This window comes from Bidens hawaiensis, unplaced genomic scaffold (assembly GCF_021521415.1).
Source record: "Bidens hawaiensis isolate Kalapana, Puna unplaced genomic scaffold, B.hawaiensis_p1.1 tig00004003_1, whole genome shotgun sequence".
In the NCBI taxonomy this organism is placed as follows: Eukaryota; Viridiplantae; Streptophyta; class Magnoliopsida; order Asterales; family Asteraceae; genus Bidens; species Bidens hawaiensis.
In genome coordinates, this window is record NW_027491234.1 from 931,986 (window position 1) to 949,199 (window position 17,214).

At 32.7% G+C, this 17,214-nt stretch overlaps 1 protein-coding gene across 1 annotated transcript; it reads left to right on the plus strand.

Moving 5' to 3' along the window:
• The first annotated feature begins 6,497 nt into the window (after positions 1–6,497).
• Positions 6,498–10,139, plus strand: LOC143624927 (B3 domain-containing protein REM10-like). The gene is made up of 7 exons (XM_077095420.1): positions 6,498–6,508; positions 6,623–6,704; positions 8,797–9,088; positions 9,171–9,274; positions 9,357–9,603; positions 9,703–9,797; positions 9,879–10,139. Exons 1-7 carry the CDS (start codon positions 6,498–6,500, stop codon positions 10,137–10,139), a joined length of 1,092 nt encoding a protein of 363 aa, XP_076951535.1.
• Positions 10,140–17,214: the final 7,075 nt, after the last annotated feature.

Sequence of the window (17,214 nt, forward strand, 5' to 3'; positions counted from 1 at the left end):
TTCGATAGCAAACAAGTTAAACGAAAACATGCTCGTTTAACTACCCGCTATAGATTTAAACGGGAAAGATAGTAACAAACCAAGCATTGTATCATCCGTTAAGCCGAAAAAGACTTACCAAACACTTACTTGAAATGTTTTCAGCGATCTGTGAAAATATTTTCGATTTTTACAAACATATAGTATGTTTTTATAATTTTACACAAAACTAGCCAAAAAACACTCGTTTTCGCACTGTTTAACGCACCCAATAAGTTTTTCGTGCCAAAAACTGAACCCGATGTAAATTTGGACCTGGGTTTTCGTATTTGGGCTTGTAAAAACAGGTTTTTGGGCCAAAATGGGCCCAAGGGGGCCCAAACTCTCTCCCGGCCGCAACCTTGGACCCCCCCCCCCTTTTGTTGATTTTTTCATATTTAAACATATTAGAGATATTTTGCACACTCCTCCACATATCAAATTCCGGAATAAACACTCTTCTTCAACAAACCTTCAAGAAACCCTAGGTAATTTGCTTAATTTTATCATTTTACATGATTTAATTAGGTTGTATTCCATATAAACATGTTTTAATTGTTAAAAATCATAGTTAACCATGTAAAACCCTCAAAAATCATTAAAAAACATACTTTGATGCTAAACCTAGTTTCAAATCAGAACCATGATCTTTTTTGGCCATAAACACCGATTAAAGGGTTGAAACGGCATTTTTATGGTTCAAAAGTTCGTTTTTATACCCTAGCCAAAACCCTAAGTTAAAGGGCTGTTCTATTGATGAAACTTGCTTGTTTTGTGATATAGGACTTTTATCTAGCCTACATAGGAGCACAAGAGCTTGAAAAGTTGATTAGAAAGGCGGAAACAAACCAAAACCGCTAAGATAATGCCGAAACACTCGCTTACGGTTGTTTAGGTTAAAGTTGTGATGTGCATATTATTAGGCCTTGAAATTTTTCAGAGACATCAGGTACCATATAATTGAGTCCCTTTTCAAATTTGGTAATTTTTCAACCATCCGATAATATTTGGCGAATTTATTACCGAATTGGGACGTTTAATGGGGAAAAATAGTTAAAATGCTTCAAAAATTATGAAATTTCTCTGGAAACTCAGATTTAATGTATTTTGATCACATATGAATTTTGGAATCATTTGGAGAAGTCTAAAGATGTTTTGTGCATATGCGTTCGTGTGAATTTTTATAGCCGAATTTGGGCCGAAAAAAATATTGCACGAACTTTTTATATTATGGAATTGATACAGGTTGTTTTGAGACATAATTTTAGTATTTAGGAATTTTGGTGGAATATTTGGAAATTGTTTGGGATAAACGGACGATTTTCAGGCAAAATATAGCTGATAAAATGAATTTTTATAAATTAATAAATCAGTAAATGATTCCAGAAATATTTTATAAAAATCTAAATATTCTAATTGATAAGTGGCTAAATTTTCATAATTTAATGATTAACGGTTAATTAATTATGCTAATTTGTAGATTAAACAAATTCAGTTTTTTATAAAAACCGGCAAGTTCGCGACTAACGAACCTGCGAGAATATCAAAACACCAAGAGTGATCAAAAATCATATTTTTGGATTAATTAAGTAAAAACGAACTTTTCTATGAGAAACCTGGACAATCTGGATAGATTGTGCGCGTTTCTTCTCAAATCAAACTGAATAAACGGAAAAGGGCCCCGTAGCTAATCCGGGACCCCAATATGTGATCTTTCTTTATAACTTAATCATTTTATTAACCAATACATTTACCCAAGTTTATTTTCCCATAACTGTTTTCTGAACGCGTAAACGAACAACTTGGCCCAGCTGGGAAAACGGGAATCTGAGCCAAGTTCGGTTTTAAGTATTAGACATTGAACAACATCACAACCTAAGCCTATTGCCATTTTCTGGGCGTTCCAGCTATACCCAGACTAGTTATACAGCCCAGTTTAGTATTGAGATTATAATAATATTAAAATATTAATATTATTATAATATTGATTATAGGAAACCGTGATTGCAAGTTATACAAACCTCGAACCGACTTGCTACTGATTATCTACTAAACTGTGAGTTTCATGACCCCACTTCTAAACTGTTTTACGAAATTTTGGTGTGAAAAGCATGTTTGATTACTTATACATACCTGAAACATGTATTGATGTGAATTATCTAAGTGCTAACACACGAAAGTCCCCACTAACACAATGATTAACTTCGAGCCGGTGGCTTGTGAATAGTACTATTGGTTTAACAAACCCAAACAGAGCGGGCATGTGTTGCTGAGACTTTACCCCGTTTGCACATGACCATAATTATATAACACGCTATGTAGTGTTAGACATAGCTACTTGGGGCATATTGTGGGCGGAAAGAGGGCCACAGTGGTTGATTGGGCGTGGGAAATGGATGCACGCAACACAAATAGTCAAGGCTTCACTGTAGCTTAGCATAATTACATCATTTACATACATACATACTTATTTCATGATTACAAGGGTTAACTTGTGAATACTTATAACTGTTTTCTTGAAATTCGTGAAACTCACCAACTCTAGTGACCCGTTTTAAACTGCTTTTCAGGTGTACCTAAATCGGAATGATTTGGTGATCTGTTACTTGCCCAATGTGTGTGGTTGATGCTATGTGAATAGAAGCAAGGGTGCTAGTAGTAAGATCGTATAGTTAACGAACTAGTTTTGTTTGTATCACCTAGATTATGAAGCAATGATAGAACAATGAAATAAAATACAATGTAAATTAGTTTGTAATGTTTCTTTATAAACAATGTTGTTGATATCAGAGGTGTCTGTTACATTCCCGTTTTACGCTTCCGCATTGTGCTAGTCGGGGTGTGACAATTTTGACCTATCACCCATAGATAGTTATGATGAATGAGATGAGAGTTAGACAATTAGAAGAGAAATTATAACTCATTTGTTAAAATTGTTTTAACACATGACCCATGGATATATAAATGAGATGAGGAATTAGAGAATTATAAAGAAAATTATAACTCATTTGTCAAAGTTATTTTGACCCATAACCCATGGAGAGATAGGATGAATGAGATGAAAGATTAGAAAGGAGATTATAATTTGTCAAAATGGTTTTGCCTCATAACCCATGAATATGTAGAATGAATGAGAAAAGAGATTAGACTAAGAATGAATGTGAGATTGTCACATCATCTATATTATTTTCTTTTATTAGTATTGTTAGATTAGATTCCAATCAAGTTTCATAATAAAATATAATGTTTACTATGATAGAATCCGTGTGATACACGGGTGGTTAAAAAGTAAAATAAAAAAAGTTATATTTAATGATATACATATTAGCATATCTTATTAATTCATAAAATATAAATAATCTCCTAAAATACATAGATTAGTAAGAATAATTTGTATTTGTATTTTAAAAGTAATAAAATGAAAGATTGTAATTCTATACCAATTAAAAAAAAGAGAAGACTAACATTAATTCATCCTAGTTGAGTTGGTAAGCCATAAACATGTTAAAGGTAAGGTTGTGAGTTTAATTCTTACCAATAACATATTTTTTATCTTAGCCTTCAGACATAAGGTAAATGGTTAATTATGTGACACGTGATGCTAGTTGATTAAAACACGTAAGGGCAGTTTGTCTAATTTTCTAATTAATTTAAACCACATAAAAAGGTATTATGCCTATTTTTTCATTGTTAATTAAGGCAGATATTCGGGTGATAATGGAATTGATATTATTAAAGATTACATTAGAGTATTCCTAGCTTATTTCCTATCATATATCTATATATATCATATAAATATACTAAAAATCATTATATTTTCTCTCTTCTGTTCAATTAAATAATACTTTTTATACCTTTATCATTATCTTTTCTCTCTACTTCACTCATAACCACTTTCAGAAAATATTAAAAAAATTATACTATGTAAACAGTGAAACCCCAATTTTAACTTTCCCATATAACATTTTCTCTCTTCTCTACTCACAACCACTAATAAACATACCATATAATTTACAAAACATCCTCACATAAATATAAGGAATATGCTGAGAATACTATTAATTGTAAACACTCATTCAAGAAGTCCGAAATTCTAGAAATCATTATTTTTCTCGTAATTCAATATCACAAACTAAATCGAGTTGGATTAAAGCGATATCACCAGATCATTTTGGATTCAATCATTTAATTCGTGAACATAACATTATGAAATTCTATAAATCATTATTTTTCTCGTGATTCAATATCACAAACACTCATTCAAGCCAGCAACATCGCATCGACATGACTAAAACAATAACTTCGCATCAACATAACAGAGCAACCCTCCAATCAAATCTACAAAACTGTTAGAGGATCTTCATGACAGTGAAAGAAAATTATCCATCTTGGGACCAGTACTGATAACATACTTGTAGATGCGATATTTGCTTATGTATATGTAAACCATCTATTATAAACTCTCATCAGAATTAATAAAAGAGATTTTCTAATATATGCCCTAATGACACATATAATAAGCATTAATTATATTGAATATTTTCACATTAATTACATTAATCTTTTAATAGTTACTATACTTACTCATCTATTATCTCCTCCTAAATATTTCCTCCATTCATTACTAATAATTATTATTTTTTAATGCACTCTAAAATTATTCTTTTATCACTTCTAAAATTACATCTATATAATATATATAAACGAAACCCCTAAAATCCTACGTGCTCCCCCCTTTTATGGAAGCCACCAGATTGCTTGATTTTTAAATGGAGGTCTCTCATTGATTTAAACCAAATTCATGGGTATGGGTCTTACCAAACCAGATATCTCTTAAACGGGTTATAACATCTCAATAAATTAAAAATTAATCTTACAAATTATTTGATATGTAAATCTATATAAAATAGGGATATACTAAAATTTAATATCCAATTAAAAAAGAAAAAGATATTATTTATAATTAATAAACAATTTTATAGTAAAAAACATAAGCGGGTCATGAGTCACCAAATCCATATAGCTTTTAAACAGGTTATAACATATCATTTATTTATAAAACCATTTTATCATCAAACCCTAAGTGTATTATTAATTTTCTTACAATAAAGAAAATTAAAATCCAAAAAATAAGTATTAAAAAACGAAAAATGTAAAACAACCATTCTCTCAAGCCATCAGATTGCTTTATTTATAAATGAAGGCTTATCACGCATTTGACGCGAATTCACGGGTAAAGGTCTCACCAAACCCAGATAGCTCTTAAACGGGTTATAACGTCTCGTTATATTAAACAATTATCTCATCAAATATTTGATATGAAAATCTTATAAAATAGGGATATACTAAAAATTAATATCCTATTTTATTTAAAAAAAGATATTATTTATAATTAAGAAACAATTTTATAATAAAGAAAATAAACGGGTAAAGGGTATCACCAAACCCAGATAGCTTTTAAACCGGATTATATCATATAATTTATTTGTGAAACCGTTTCATTATCAAACCTCAAATATATTAATTATTAACTTTTTACAATAAATAAAATTAAAATCCAAATATACATATATAAATATTAAAATCGAATAATGTAAAATAACCCTCGTAATACGGGGATAAAATCTAGTGTAAATATAATTTAGAAAAACTTGATGTATACATAAGTAGTATAAAATAATTGTTCTTGTTATTGTTGTTAACAAGGAAAACGTTTCAATAAAAGAGTAATTTATAAAATAATTAAAACACAAAAATGAATATGCAGCAAGAATTTTTGTAAGCATTTCAATAAACATTTATTATTCTTGAGAGTCTTGTGTTGGTGTTTAAGAATTCCTACATTCTCTTTTGCATTTTGAAGCATAGCATAGGCATATGAAAAACTATATTTATCGTGTAAATTACGTAGCCGGAAATTAGAAGTGATAAATGAATAATTTTAGAGAAAACTAGTATTTTTACCCCGCGCTTCGCTACAGGAGGTAACATTTGATCAACTATTTAGATTATTCTTGCGTCGCGGCGGTACCTAGACTTGTGGTTCTTCATCTCTATCCACGTCATTGTGGTTCTAAATTAGGGTCCCAAGTTTGACTTGTTAGCGTTACTACAATACTTTAAAAGTTACTAATAAGCACTAAACATGAACAGTCCCAAAATATATCTATTTATTAAACTGGTATGTATCAAAACATATAAAGTGACTTTCATTACATTGAATGAGCAAAAATTTGTTTTAGTATTGTTATAACCAGCTTTCATTACATCAGATGAGCACGAAGTTGTTCTAGTATTGTTATATTTGTACATTGTCGTATGCATGTTGACCCATTTAAGTGAGCGTGCATGTTTCGGCTATAAACCGGTGAAACGGGTAAAGGTGAGAATTTTGGCCTGTTTTATATGGGACTGATTGTCAACTGCATTTTAAATAACAATATTAAGATGATAATATAAATTCCCACAACAAAAACATTATGCCCAAAAGGTAACTTAAAAAAAGTCTTGTAGATGTTACCCAATGCCGAGAGAAGGGTGCTTTCGTCTTTCACCTTAAGCTCATGGTGCTTCCAATCGCTATGAACATTGTTGTACTTGACAGATGCCGAGAGAAGGGTGCTTTCATCTTTCACCTTAAGCTCATGGTGCTTCCATTAGCCGTGAACATTGTTGTACTTGACTATGTATGTCTGTATGTAAAATAATAACGAACTTTTGCAAATGGTGATGTTACCATTTAACAAACCTTGAGTACTATAGCCAGCTAGCCACTGCCCCTACTATGCACAGCTAAATCAAAATGAGACATTTATTTTGACATAATACTATACAATTTATGCTAGTACAAAGGAAATAAGCCCAAAGCATCTAAAAACACATGCCATATTACTCAAAAAGTTAACGTGATAAAATGACGTACACCTAACTTACATTAATAATGGTGGCAAAAGCTAATGTCGATGTATAGTGTAAACAACATCTTCAATTACAAAAACAAATAGCAAACGCATATTCTATGTGAATACATAGCTTAAATAGACAACCACAATTGAAAAGCAACAAAGAAATAAATTCAAGGCTTTAAAACCCATGCTTCAAGAACTACGAAAGCAACTGACATTTTATCGAACACCTGGTCTGCACCTAAAAAAACACTACCTAAAAGCCTAATTTCAGCAACTTCAATTTCATCAATATACGTCCTAAAAGCCTAATTTAAAAAGTCAGCAACACAAAACAATATGAAAACACACACCTGAGATTGAATTAAGGTCGGATTCAAGGAAAATATGAATTGATATGCAGCTTCTTATAAGTCCCCAATTGCCTTAAACCCTAGAAACCGCCCTGATATACTAAAGGTTCCTAATTTCTGATAAGGTTTTGGTCAAAATAACATCAGTGACAAAACTAAGGTCGAAGACGGCGGCGATGGAGTGTGACGGTGTCAGGCGTCGGAGCACTTGCAGAGGGGAGAGGTTTTGTGTGTATGAAGGAAAAGGTTGAAGACATGTTGCCGCCGTTGTAGAACAAACGGTAACGGATTAGAAAATGCACGCAAAGATTAAAAATGGAACAGATATGTGAAGAATGGTTTAGTAGTAGAGAAGATATGAGACAAATTACAAGTTAGTTATATCTCTACAACGTGGCACCAAATTAGAAAAAAATAGAGTTGTACAGACTGTAGAAGAAGTAGTACTCCTCATCTACAGTGTGAATATGTGAGACAACGGTGATTTGCAAATTAGTATATATAATTAAAAAAGTTTAATTAGTATTATGAATAAAGAGAAGATTTAGGAGGGAATATTAATAGAAGAGTAAACATGGTAAATATTAAAATATCAATGTAATTAATATGAAATGCTAGTGTTAATAAGAATATTCAATATAATTAATGTTTTTTACATGCACATTTACGACATATATTAAAAAATCCCTTATTAAATTACTTTTTACTGTGTTTTGCTATCTCACTAATTCTCATCGTCTTCTCTGTCGCATTCTTCTTTAATTCTTTGATGAAGTAGATACTAACAAAAATATATTATTAGTGAAGACTTTTTCCTATTCTTCTTAAACATATTTAGAAGATACGATTGGAGATACCACATATGTATAGGAGATACGAAAATAAAATATATACTATAAATAAATTATTCGTAATCCGATTAACCTTGTGGAAAGGGTCGTACGGATAAATTATATAAATAGACTTTAAATTATATAAAGTTTAACTCGAGAAACAACGACCATAGTTAGCTAGAATCGTTCAAATGTGTTCTTGTCTTCTAAGTTCTAAGTCCAGGACCTCATTGTATCGTAAGCTTCCAGGTAATACTTGCTCACGCCATTGAACACTATTACATGGTTTATTGTTTTCATTGAAAAAAACAAACAATTTATATAATAGGGTTATATAACTTTTTCCATCTTTTATTATATGTTGGTAGGAAGAACAAGATTGATTTAAATAAAGAGTGGACATTTGTCTGGTATTTGTATCATCTTTTACTATAATCAAGTCACAAGAAACAACGTGCCATGAGAGGTCCTTTAAGCAAGTGCGAATCTCCAGCCCATTTCTTCAAGTTCATCAAACCGGCTTCTGATTCGATCTCCCAACTGGTCAGTTTCTCTAAAACATGATGGTAGTACCAAACAATCTTGTAGAGTGTCAAGTATTTAATAAACACGTGCTAGACTCGTTACAATAATATTCCTTAGTTTTTATTTGTTAGCTAAATATCCTTGCAAATTGCATATTTGCAGTCGATACCTATAACGTTTAGAAAGTATTTAAAAAGCAGACGAAACAACAAAACAATCGTATTGAAAAGAGGGTGTCAGAAATGGCGAGTGAAGATGATTGATTGGGCATTTAGCGAAGGTTGGGATAATTTCGTGAGAGAAAACGGTGTCCAAGAATTTGATATTGTGGTTTTTAAGCATCAAGGGAATATGGTTTTCGATACCATGGTTTTCGACACTTATTGGTGCGAAAGGGAGTATTCAAATAATCAAGTTACAAAATCTTCCACAAAATGTAGAATTGACAACAATGGTAGGTGAATTTTGCTAATTAAAATTATATACATTAAATTAATTTGAGTTTGTATTAAGTGCTACTGCTAATGGATTTGTAGAACTGAAGAAGGTCCCAAACGAGAAAGCTACAACTCCTGATCATGATCATCATTCTTACTTTATTGGCACATTGAGTTCTTCTTTTTGTGGTAGATTTAAACTGGTAAGTAGAAATTTAATTGACAAACTTTTACTTTATTATTTTGTTTGGTCATGGCAAATATGTGACTAATATTCTCGTTCAGTATCTTCCAACATCGTTTACTAGGTCAAACGGATTAAGAACCGGAGAGATGATTCTTAGAAATGGTCGAAGTCAAATGTCGTGGACAGTTGAGTTAAAGATTGGGTCGAATAGTTTGAAACCTAACATGAATAATCGCATAGGGCGAGGATGGCATGAGTTTTATATTGCGAATGGTCTAAAAGAAGGAGACCAATTTAAACTTGAACTCATCCAAACTGGGATCAAACCTATAGCAAATTTTTATAGTATGGTCTAAACATCAAATTTCTCTTGATTATATAAACATAGTATTTCCACATTATAAAATTAATAAGCTTTTTGTTTGTACATCTTTTGTGAATTAGATCTCAGTACCAAGCAATCTGAATCTCATGGAATGGTGGAAATTCCTTACTTTGTTGGCACTTTAAGGGAATCTCGCGACTCAAGAAATCGCATGGTAATTTATGGACTTTTACAGTTATATTATCGTGTTTTGTCGTTGATCTTCGTGTGGAAACAATTGATATTTTTTATGTAGTATATTCCGAAGGAATTTGCAGAAAAAACTGGATTAAGTAGTGGAGCATTAATCCTAAAAAAATTGGAAAATGAAGGCTCGTGGACGGTTAAATTGAGTAACCATTTGAGCAAATTGTACTATATTCAAAGTGGATTGAGGGTTTTTTGTATTGCAAATGGCTTAAAGAAAGGAGATTCTTTAAAATTTGAGCTCATTCGCAGCGGGGAGAAGCCAGTTGCCGTTGTTTCAAGTAAAAATTTGTTATTCTGGTTGAAATAATTTATTTTGCATAATTTCTTTAGAATGGTGTTTAACACCTTTATTTGTTTTACTCGTTAGGAATGGTGACTTAGTTTGCTTTACCCAAATGTTTTTGGGTTAAACATGTTTTTGGATTTTACAATAGAGTATGTCGACAGTCGACACCAAAGCATGAGGTGTTGAAGATTGCTTTACGTAATGGAGTTCAGTTGAAAAATTGACATTAGTTTGCTTTACCCAAATGTTTTTGGGTTTGTCTATGCAGCTGAAAATTTATCTGGAGAATGGGTCATTTGTGTCTGTTGAATAAAGTACAGGGGGTCTTTTGCTAATCTTTTAAAATGTTGGGGCTTTTGTAGTATTCTGTTTGTTGGTTGGTTATTTTCAACAAAAAGACTATGACCATTTATGAAAAGAAAAAGAAAAAGAAAAAAAGAAGTTCTTTTTTTCTTATCTTTTCTTTTAGCGTCTTTTCTTTCTCTTTAATTTTCTTTCCTTCTTAATCTTTTCAATTTGAAAAGATACAAATTCTTTTATTTTACTCATCATTTTCTCTCCGCTCTCCTCCTTTTCTTTCTTTTAGTAAAACTCGAAAACACCCTTTTTAAAATTTCCTTTTTTAAATGAAACTCGAGAACACAACATATTTTTTCCATCCCTAATTTTTCTTCACTTTCCTTCGTTAAATGAAACTCAGGAACACAGTTTAGCGTAGTCTCAATAAACATACTTATTTGGAGTTCATCAATGATGATTTAACGTCAATGATACAACCGCCGCAACAGCCACCCTACCACCGTCGCTGATTCAACCCCCATCATCTTGGGCATGTGGTGCTTTCCCATTGACAACGTCCCAAAGATCCCGAACTTGAAGGTAGGAGATTATGCATGTTGACCATGTATTGTAATTCACTTTCTTTATACCTCCAACAGCTTGAAAGTCGGCCATATTATTGGCTTTGATACCGGATTGCTAACCTGGCCTTGATCGATCTTCTTCTTGCTCTCCCCAACCCGATTCCCAATAATTGAATAGGCATAGCCCATGCGACTCTTTTAATTATTTAAACTTTCGACGAAATTACAATGCAAATAAACATAAACATATGAGCTATATTTACTAATTTAACTTGGGCTCCAAGACTCCTACTCTAGCTCAGCTAGACAACATTCAAATACAATATAAACTCTAAATAATAAACATAAACTTAACCGATAAAGCATAAAAGATTCCATGCTAACTTTTCTCTTGACTCGTATGAGATATCTTCGTATCTTTCAATTATGTCGGTGTTGCCTATTTACAAGGTGATGTGGCAACAGGATGGTGAGAATGGAAAACCACACACCGCCCCCTAACCATTCTTCTTTGCGTGGTGAGTGGTGCCGCCATCCTATGCACCATTCTCTTTCATTTGGTGAGGTGACATAATTCTGTTGGTTTTAGCTATAATTATCTATTTTTTTAGTGCTAAAAATTTATTAAGGAAAGTGTGAATTTAGAATGATAGATCATTGCCAATGATCCTAACTCAAGTGGTTCCGAATTGTTGGGAGTGTCCGATAGAATTGTCTTATGGGCCACCAAAGGATTCAACAGGCCCATATATTTCTTCCTCTGGCCCGTTTTCATCTATTTTTTCAACATCTAGCCCAATAAGCTGGCCCATTATTGTCTTGGTTCAAAATAGGGCTGTTCACGAGCCGAGCCGAGCCGAACCGAGCGAAGGCTTTTTGCTTGGCTCGTTTACAACCGAACCGAATCGAACGGCTGAATTTGAACCGAGCGAAAAACGAAACGAGCCAAAATCGAACCGAGCATTTTTCGATCGAACATTGAGCGATTTCAAGCATTTTTTTTTTCTTTTTCACTTTAAAATTTTCAATAAGAAACAAATTTGAAGGCTGTAAATTATATATTGTCTAAACAAATTAGTAGTTTTTAGACAAAAGTATAATTGATTGTAAATTTTTAGGTGAAAGAAGTTTAAAGTGAGATGTAATGAACATGTAAACAAACTTTTAGTATTCTGAAAACTTGAATCGAACTAATAAACTATAAAATTGACAGAATAGGAACAATTTAAAAGGGTTTAAAAAATTGTATACTTATATTTTATGTGTGTTGTCTATATATTTATATGTTTTTTCATATATGATTATATATAAAATAAATTAAAAATATTCGAGCCGAACCGAACCGAACCGAGCAGACCGTTGCTCATTGCTTGGCTCGTTTACAAACCGAACCGAGCAGAGCGGCTCGTTTACAATCGAGCGAAAAAACAAGCGAGCATTTTTCGAGCAAATTCTGAGCGAGCGTCGAGCGGTTTGAACAGCCCTAGTTCAAAACATGTGCTAACCCCCCCCCCACCCCCACACTTATTTTATTATTATTTTCATCACAAAACCGGCGACACAGGAACCCCCCCAACTTATAGCCCAAAAATCGCCTGGAGGCGGTGTCACACATCAAAATCGGCAAAAAACCCTTTCCTTTTGTCGGTCACTACACATCGCCTAACATCTAATATCATTAATACTATTTCATACAATAAGCTATGAGGATGTCTTTTTGAATGTGCACATGGACTGTAACTTGCTTGTATGGGTAATCATAACTGATTAATATAAATTCAAACTTGAAGTTGCATTTTATTTATTGATAGCCAAAGATATTATCTTTTGTATTTAAACAATTTTGTTGTAAAGAGATATTCAAGGAAAATAATTTCTGTCAGGTAACTAACAACAGTCACAGGAAACAAAGTAACATTAAATCCTCAACAACCAACACCTAATTAATATTAATAATATTTTATAGAATCAAAGGGACAATTTGTGTTTGTGTAAACTGCAGACCGCCATGAAAGCTCCTGCACATTTCTTCAAGTTCATCCGATCAGCTCTCAACTCCCATCTGGTAACTCTCTTTCAAACTTGTAAGCTTTGGTGGAAATCTTGATTTGATTTTTTGAACATTCTAACAATCTCTATAACTTCTTTAGAAACAGAAGAAGTCCATGTTTGTGTTTTAAAACTTCCAAATATTTTCCACGTCAGCAAAATATGAGCATGTCGTCTACGAGAATCGTTAAAGTTTTCTAAAAAGAAAATTTGGGTATTAAGTAAAAGGGTTTTTATTGAGGTTAAACAATTAAATTTTTAAATAAGCGTACTTAGTTATGATTTGGGCTGTGCAAAAAAATAGTTTTTATAAAAAATTTGGCGTAAATGAGTTGAGTAGTTGGGTTTAAACACTAAGAATACATTTTTTTTAATATATATATATATAATATAATATAAACAATTTTTTCAAAAAAAAAAAAATCGAGGTTTCCAGGGTTATCGGGCCGGGGACAGCCCCCCCCCCCCCCCCCCCGGCTCTGATATGAGCCACCTTTGTATATTTTCCACAAGCTAAATGACATTTTTGATGAGAAACTAGTTTAAAAATTCCTCGGAAATTAACTACATCGGGATTATACGGTATTTGTTTTAGGGATAATGACCAAAATATCCATTTGACTGTCAATGCTTGCAAAATGTTCATTAAAACAAGCAATTCCTATAATGTCTACCTTATCACTTTTTAATCATTTCTCGACGGGATATTTAAACCAACCAAATTCTTCAACGCCACGCGCCATAAAACCGTCGAGCTGCTAGCTTTTTTTTTTTAAATCGTTGGAGCCAACGGGATTATTTAGGCGTCCGATGAGACTTCTTTTGGCGTCCGACAAGATTTCTTTTGGCTTCTAACGAGATTTATTTTGGCTTCGACAAGATCTTGTGGACAAATGACAAACGCTGATTGGCTAAAATTCTCGTTGAGTAATGATTAAAAAGTGATCGGGTTGACGAGTTATAGATGAACATTATGGTGATTGGTTGGTTAAATTGGCATTATGTCGACATTAACGGGTCAAATGGACATTCTGGTCATTCTCCCTCTGCTTTATGTAATTTACCTTGATAAATAATATGTTGATTATGCATATGCATGTGGTTGCAGTCAATACCTGAATCATTCAGAAAATATTTAAGGAACAACACAGTTGCCAAACTGAGTAAAGGGGATAAAAAATGGGCCGTGACAATAGGCGATGACTGGGTGTTTGGCGACGGTTGGGATCGTTTTTTGAGAGACAATGTTGTGCAAGATTTTGATTTTGTGGTGTTTAAGCATCAAGGGAATATGGTATTTGATACTATGGTTTTTGACACATGGGGTGAAAGGAAGTATTCAAATCCACAAGTTACAAAATCTTTTAAAAAACAAAAACTTGACAACAGTGGTGAGTGCTTGCATGTTGTAAAACATTTATAATTATTGTTTTTGTTTCAATCATATTTAGTAAAATTTTGATGAATTTGTAGCATTGAAGAAGATCTCAAAAGGGAAAGATACGAGCGTAAACAGATCAACAAATTCTCAAGTCAAAGCCGAAAAACCTCTGGCTCCTGATCAAAATCACCATCCTAAATACTTTTTTGGCACTTTAATGACCACACTCAAACTGGTAATTTAAAAAGGATATGCATGATTATCTTGTTATATTGTGATTTATCTAAAAAATAGTGACATGCTTATTTATCTTTATGATGCAGTGCATCCCCAAGGATTTTGGATTAGCAAATGGATTTGGAAATGGAGAAATGATATTAAAAGATGCGGAAAACAAAGGCTCGTGGTCAGTTGAACTGAAACACAATTGGGACAGAAACTTCTATATTCAACAAGGTTTCCCTGAATTTTGTACATCGATTGGGCTAGAGAAAGGAGATAGTTTTCGGTTTGAGCTCATTCACAACGGAAAGAAGCCCGTTGCAGTAATTTCAAGTATGAATTTTGTATCGTTTTCTTAACCGAATTATTCGTTTTTTTTTATCATTAGATGGTAACAAAATGCTGTGTACGTATATCAGGGTTACAGAATCCTTGTTTTAGATCCACTTTTACTGCACACAGCATCAAGAGAGCTTATGTGGTAAGCCAACGTATAGATATCATAGTTGTTATATCCATATACTTTTGGTCGTGCTAGTGTCGGACCCAGGAATTTTTTTCTTGGGCGTTGCCAGTTTTGGTGCTTGGATATCTATCAGCGTGGTAACATATTTTTTGGGTCGTGCATAACAGTTCTTGGACAACCTCTTTATTCGCAGAACATTCCGTTGTCTTTTGCAAGATCAAATAAACTGTACTCGAGGAACTGTGAAATGTTTGTGATGGATGAAAAGCAAAGGCGTTGGCAGGCACGATTTTGCAACTCAGGGGGTCATGCAGTTATAAGCAGATTGCGGCCCATGATGGTTGCAGATGGATTAATGGAAGGGGATGAGTTTTCGCTTGAGCTTGTTGATAATGGAAATACACCTCATATGAACTTCTACAGGTGATAGAATATTAATTCTTTTAAATAGTTTTATCATCTCAAAAGATACTTATGGTATATTCATTGATTTCGTTTGTTATTTGTTATATTTATACTCAACAGGCATAGTAGTTGACACCCCAGGCCACTCATTCTTCATTGAAGTTGACTTAATTGGTGGTCAACTTGGCAAACAAGCAAGACTCAACATGTTTGCATTCTAGCATAACTGCATAAGGTGTTCAATGATTATTGTATGTAATGGGGTTAAATTTGTGACCAATGTTTTTGTGTTTTGTCTCACTTGTGAGCTGTGATGTCACTTTGGGCCTTCTAATCTTTACTAATGGTAATGTCATTAACTTTCATTTCGGTTTATTCGCTGATCTGAAACTGCTGTTGGCTGCTTCGCCTATCAATTGACATTGCTTGCAGTTTGTGTTTGTCCGCCACGGCTTATATTTCTCCTAGCTTTTATATAATTATATGTTTGGATTTATAGTTATCCTTTGATGTTTGGATAGTTTAGAGCAACCTCTTTATATCTTGTCCCCAATTAATCTCATTTTATCAAATCTCATCTCACTATATGATGAGTTTTTATTGGATACGTGCGTTTGTTGATCGATGTTCAAATATATTTTAGTTTCGAGTATGTGTATATATGGAGGCGGGACCTCTAGTGAGTGAAAATTGTGTGTTAAGTGTACGAAAGATCCAAAACACATCATCTATATATTAGGGTGAGGATATAAGTGTTTCTTAAATTACAAGTAGTTTCTAAATACATCGTTATATCATTATAATCTCCTAGTTTGTTCACGAGTGAAATTTTTTTTTTTTAGAAGTGGTTGGCTTAGCAAAACCACTTGGATTTGCAGTTGGTTTTGCTATTGATTTCAACTACTCAAGTCACTCCCATAGTGACTTCCAAAATGTTCTTCAATGTGTTGACATCAAGGGCGGATCCTGGCAATTGGGTTCGGGTTCGTTTGAACCTAATCTATGAGCAAACCTGTTATCATTTAAAAAAATATTAACAAACGAACCCATTTTTCCTTTTTTGAGCGAACCTGTTATCATTTAAAAAACATATTTGAATCCACTAAAATTTTAGTTAAATATTTTTTAGATAATAACTTTTTGTATGAAATCTATAAAAAAAACTATTAAAATTACTAAATACTAAACCCAATTGAATCAAGCAAGTGACTCAAACAATATATTAAAATGAAGCCCAAAGTTTCAAATAAAAAGTGGGTCAATAACCCAATTAACATACAAAACATAAATAATAATAAATAAAATGTGAAGATTAAGAATACAAAATAAAGGAAATAAAAAAACATAACGTATGATCGATCATTTGCGTCTTCTCAGTTATAAGTTCGGTCTTTTTCATGATTGTGTTGACTCGAGCACCATTAATGACCCTTCTACTTTCTAAATCATCAATAATCATCCATCTTTAACTTCGATTTTCAAATTCATATATGTAAAAATAATCAAGGTTAGTTTTTGTTTAATTGTTTGTTTATATTTACGATTATTTTTAGTTCACATCTTTAATTCACCAAACCCAATTTTGAAGTAAAATACTTATTATTATTATTATTATTATTATTATTATTATTAATATGAATCATGGTATTGTGTAAGCAAGCCGAAGTCCGAAATCAAAGCCACCCTGTTATCTCCGCACAATCTTCTTCC

Bases quoted from the DNA above. Each gene is read 5' to 3' on its own strand.
- LOC143624927 (XM_077095420.1), top strand. The intron at 9,275-9,356 runs GTAAGTAGAAAT...ATTCTCGTTCAG, and splicing joins TTTGTGGTAGATTTAAACTG to TATCTTCCAACATCGTTTAC. The intron at 9,798-9,878 runs GTAATTTATGGA...TTTTTTATGTAG, and splicing joins GCGACTCAAGAAATCGCATG to TATATTCCGAAGGAATTTGC.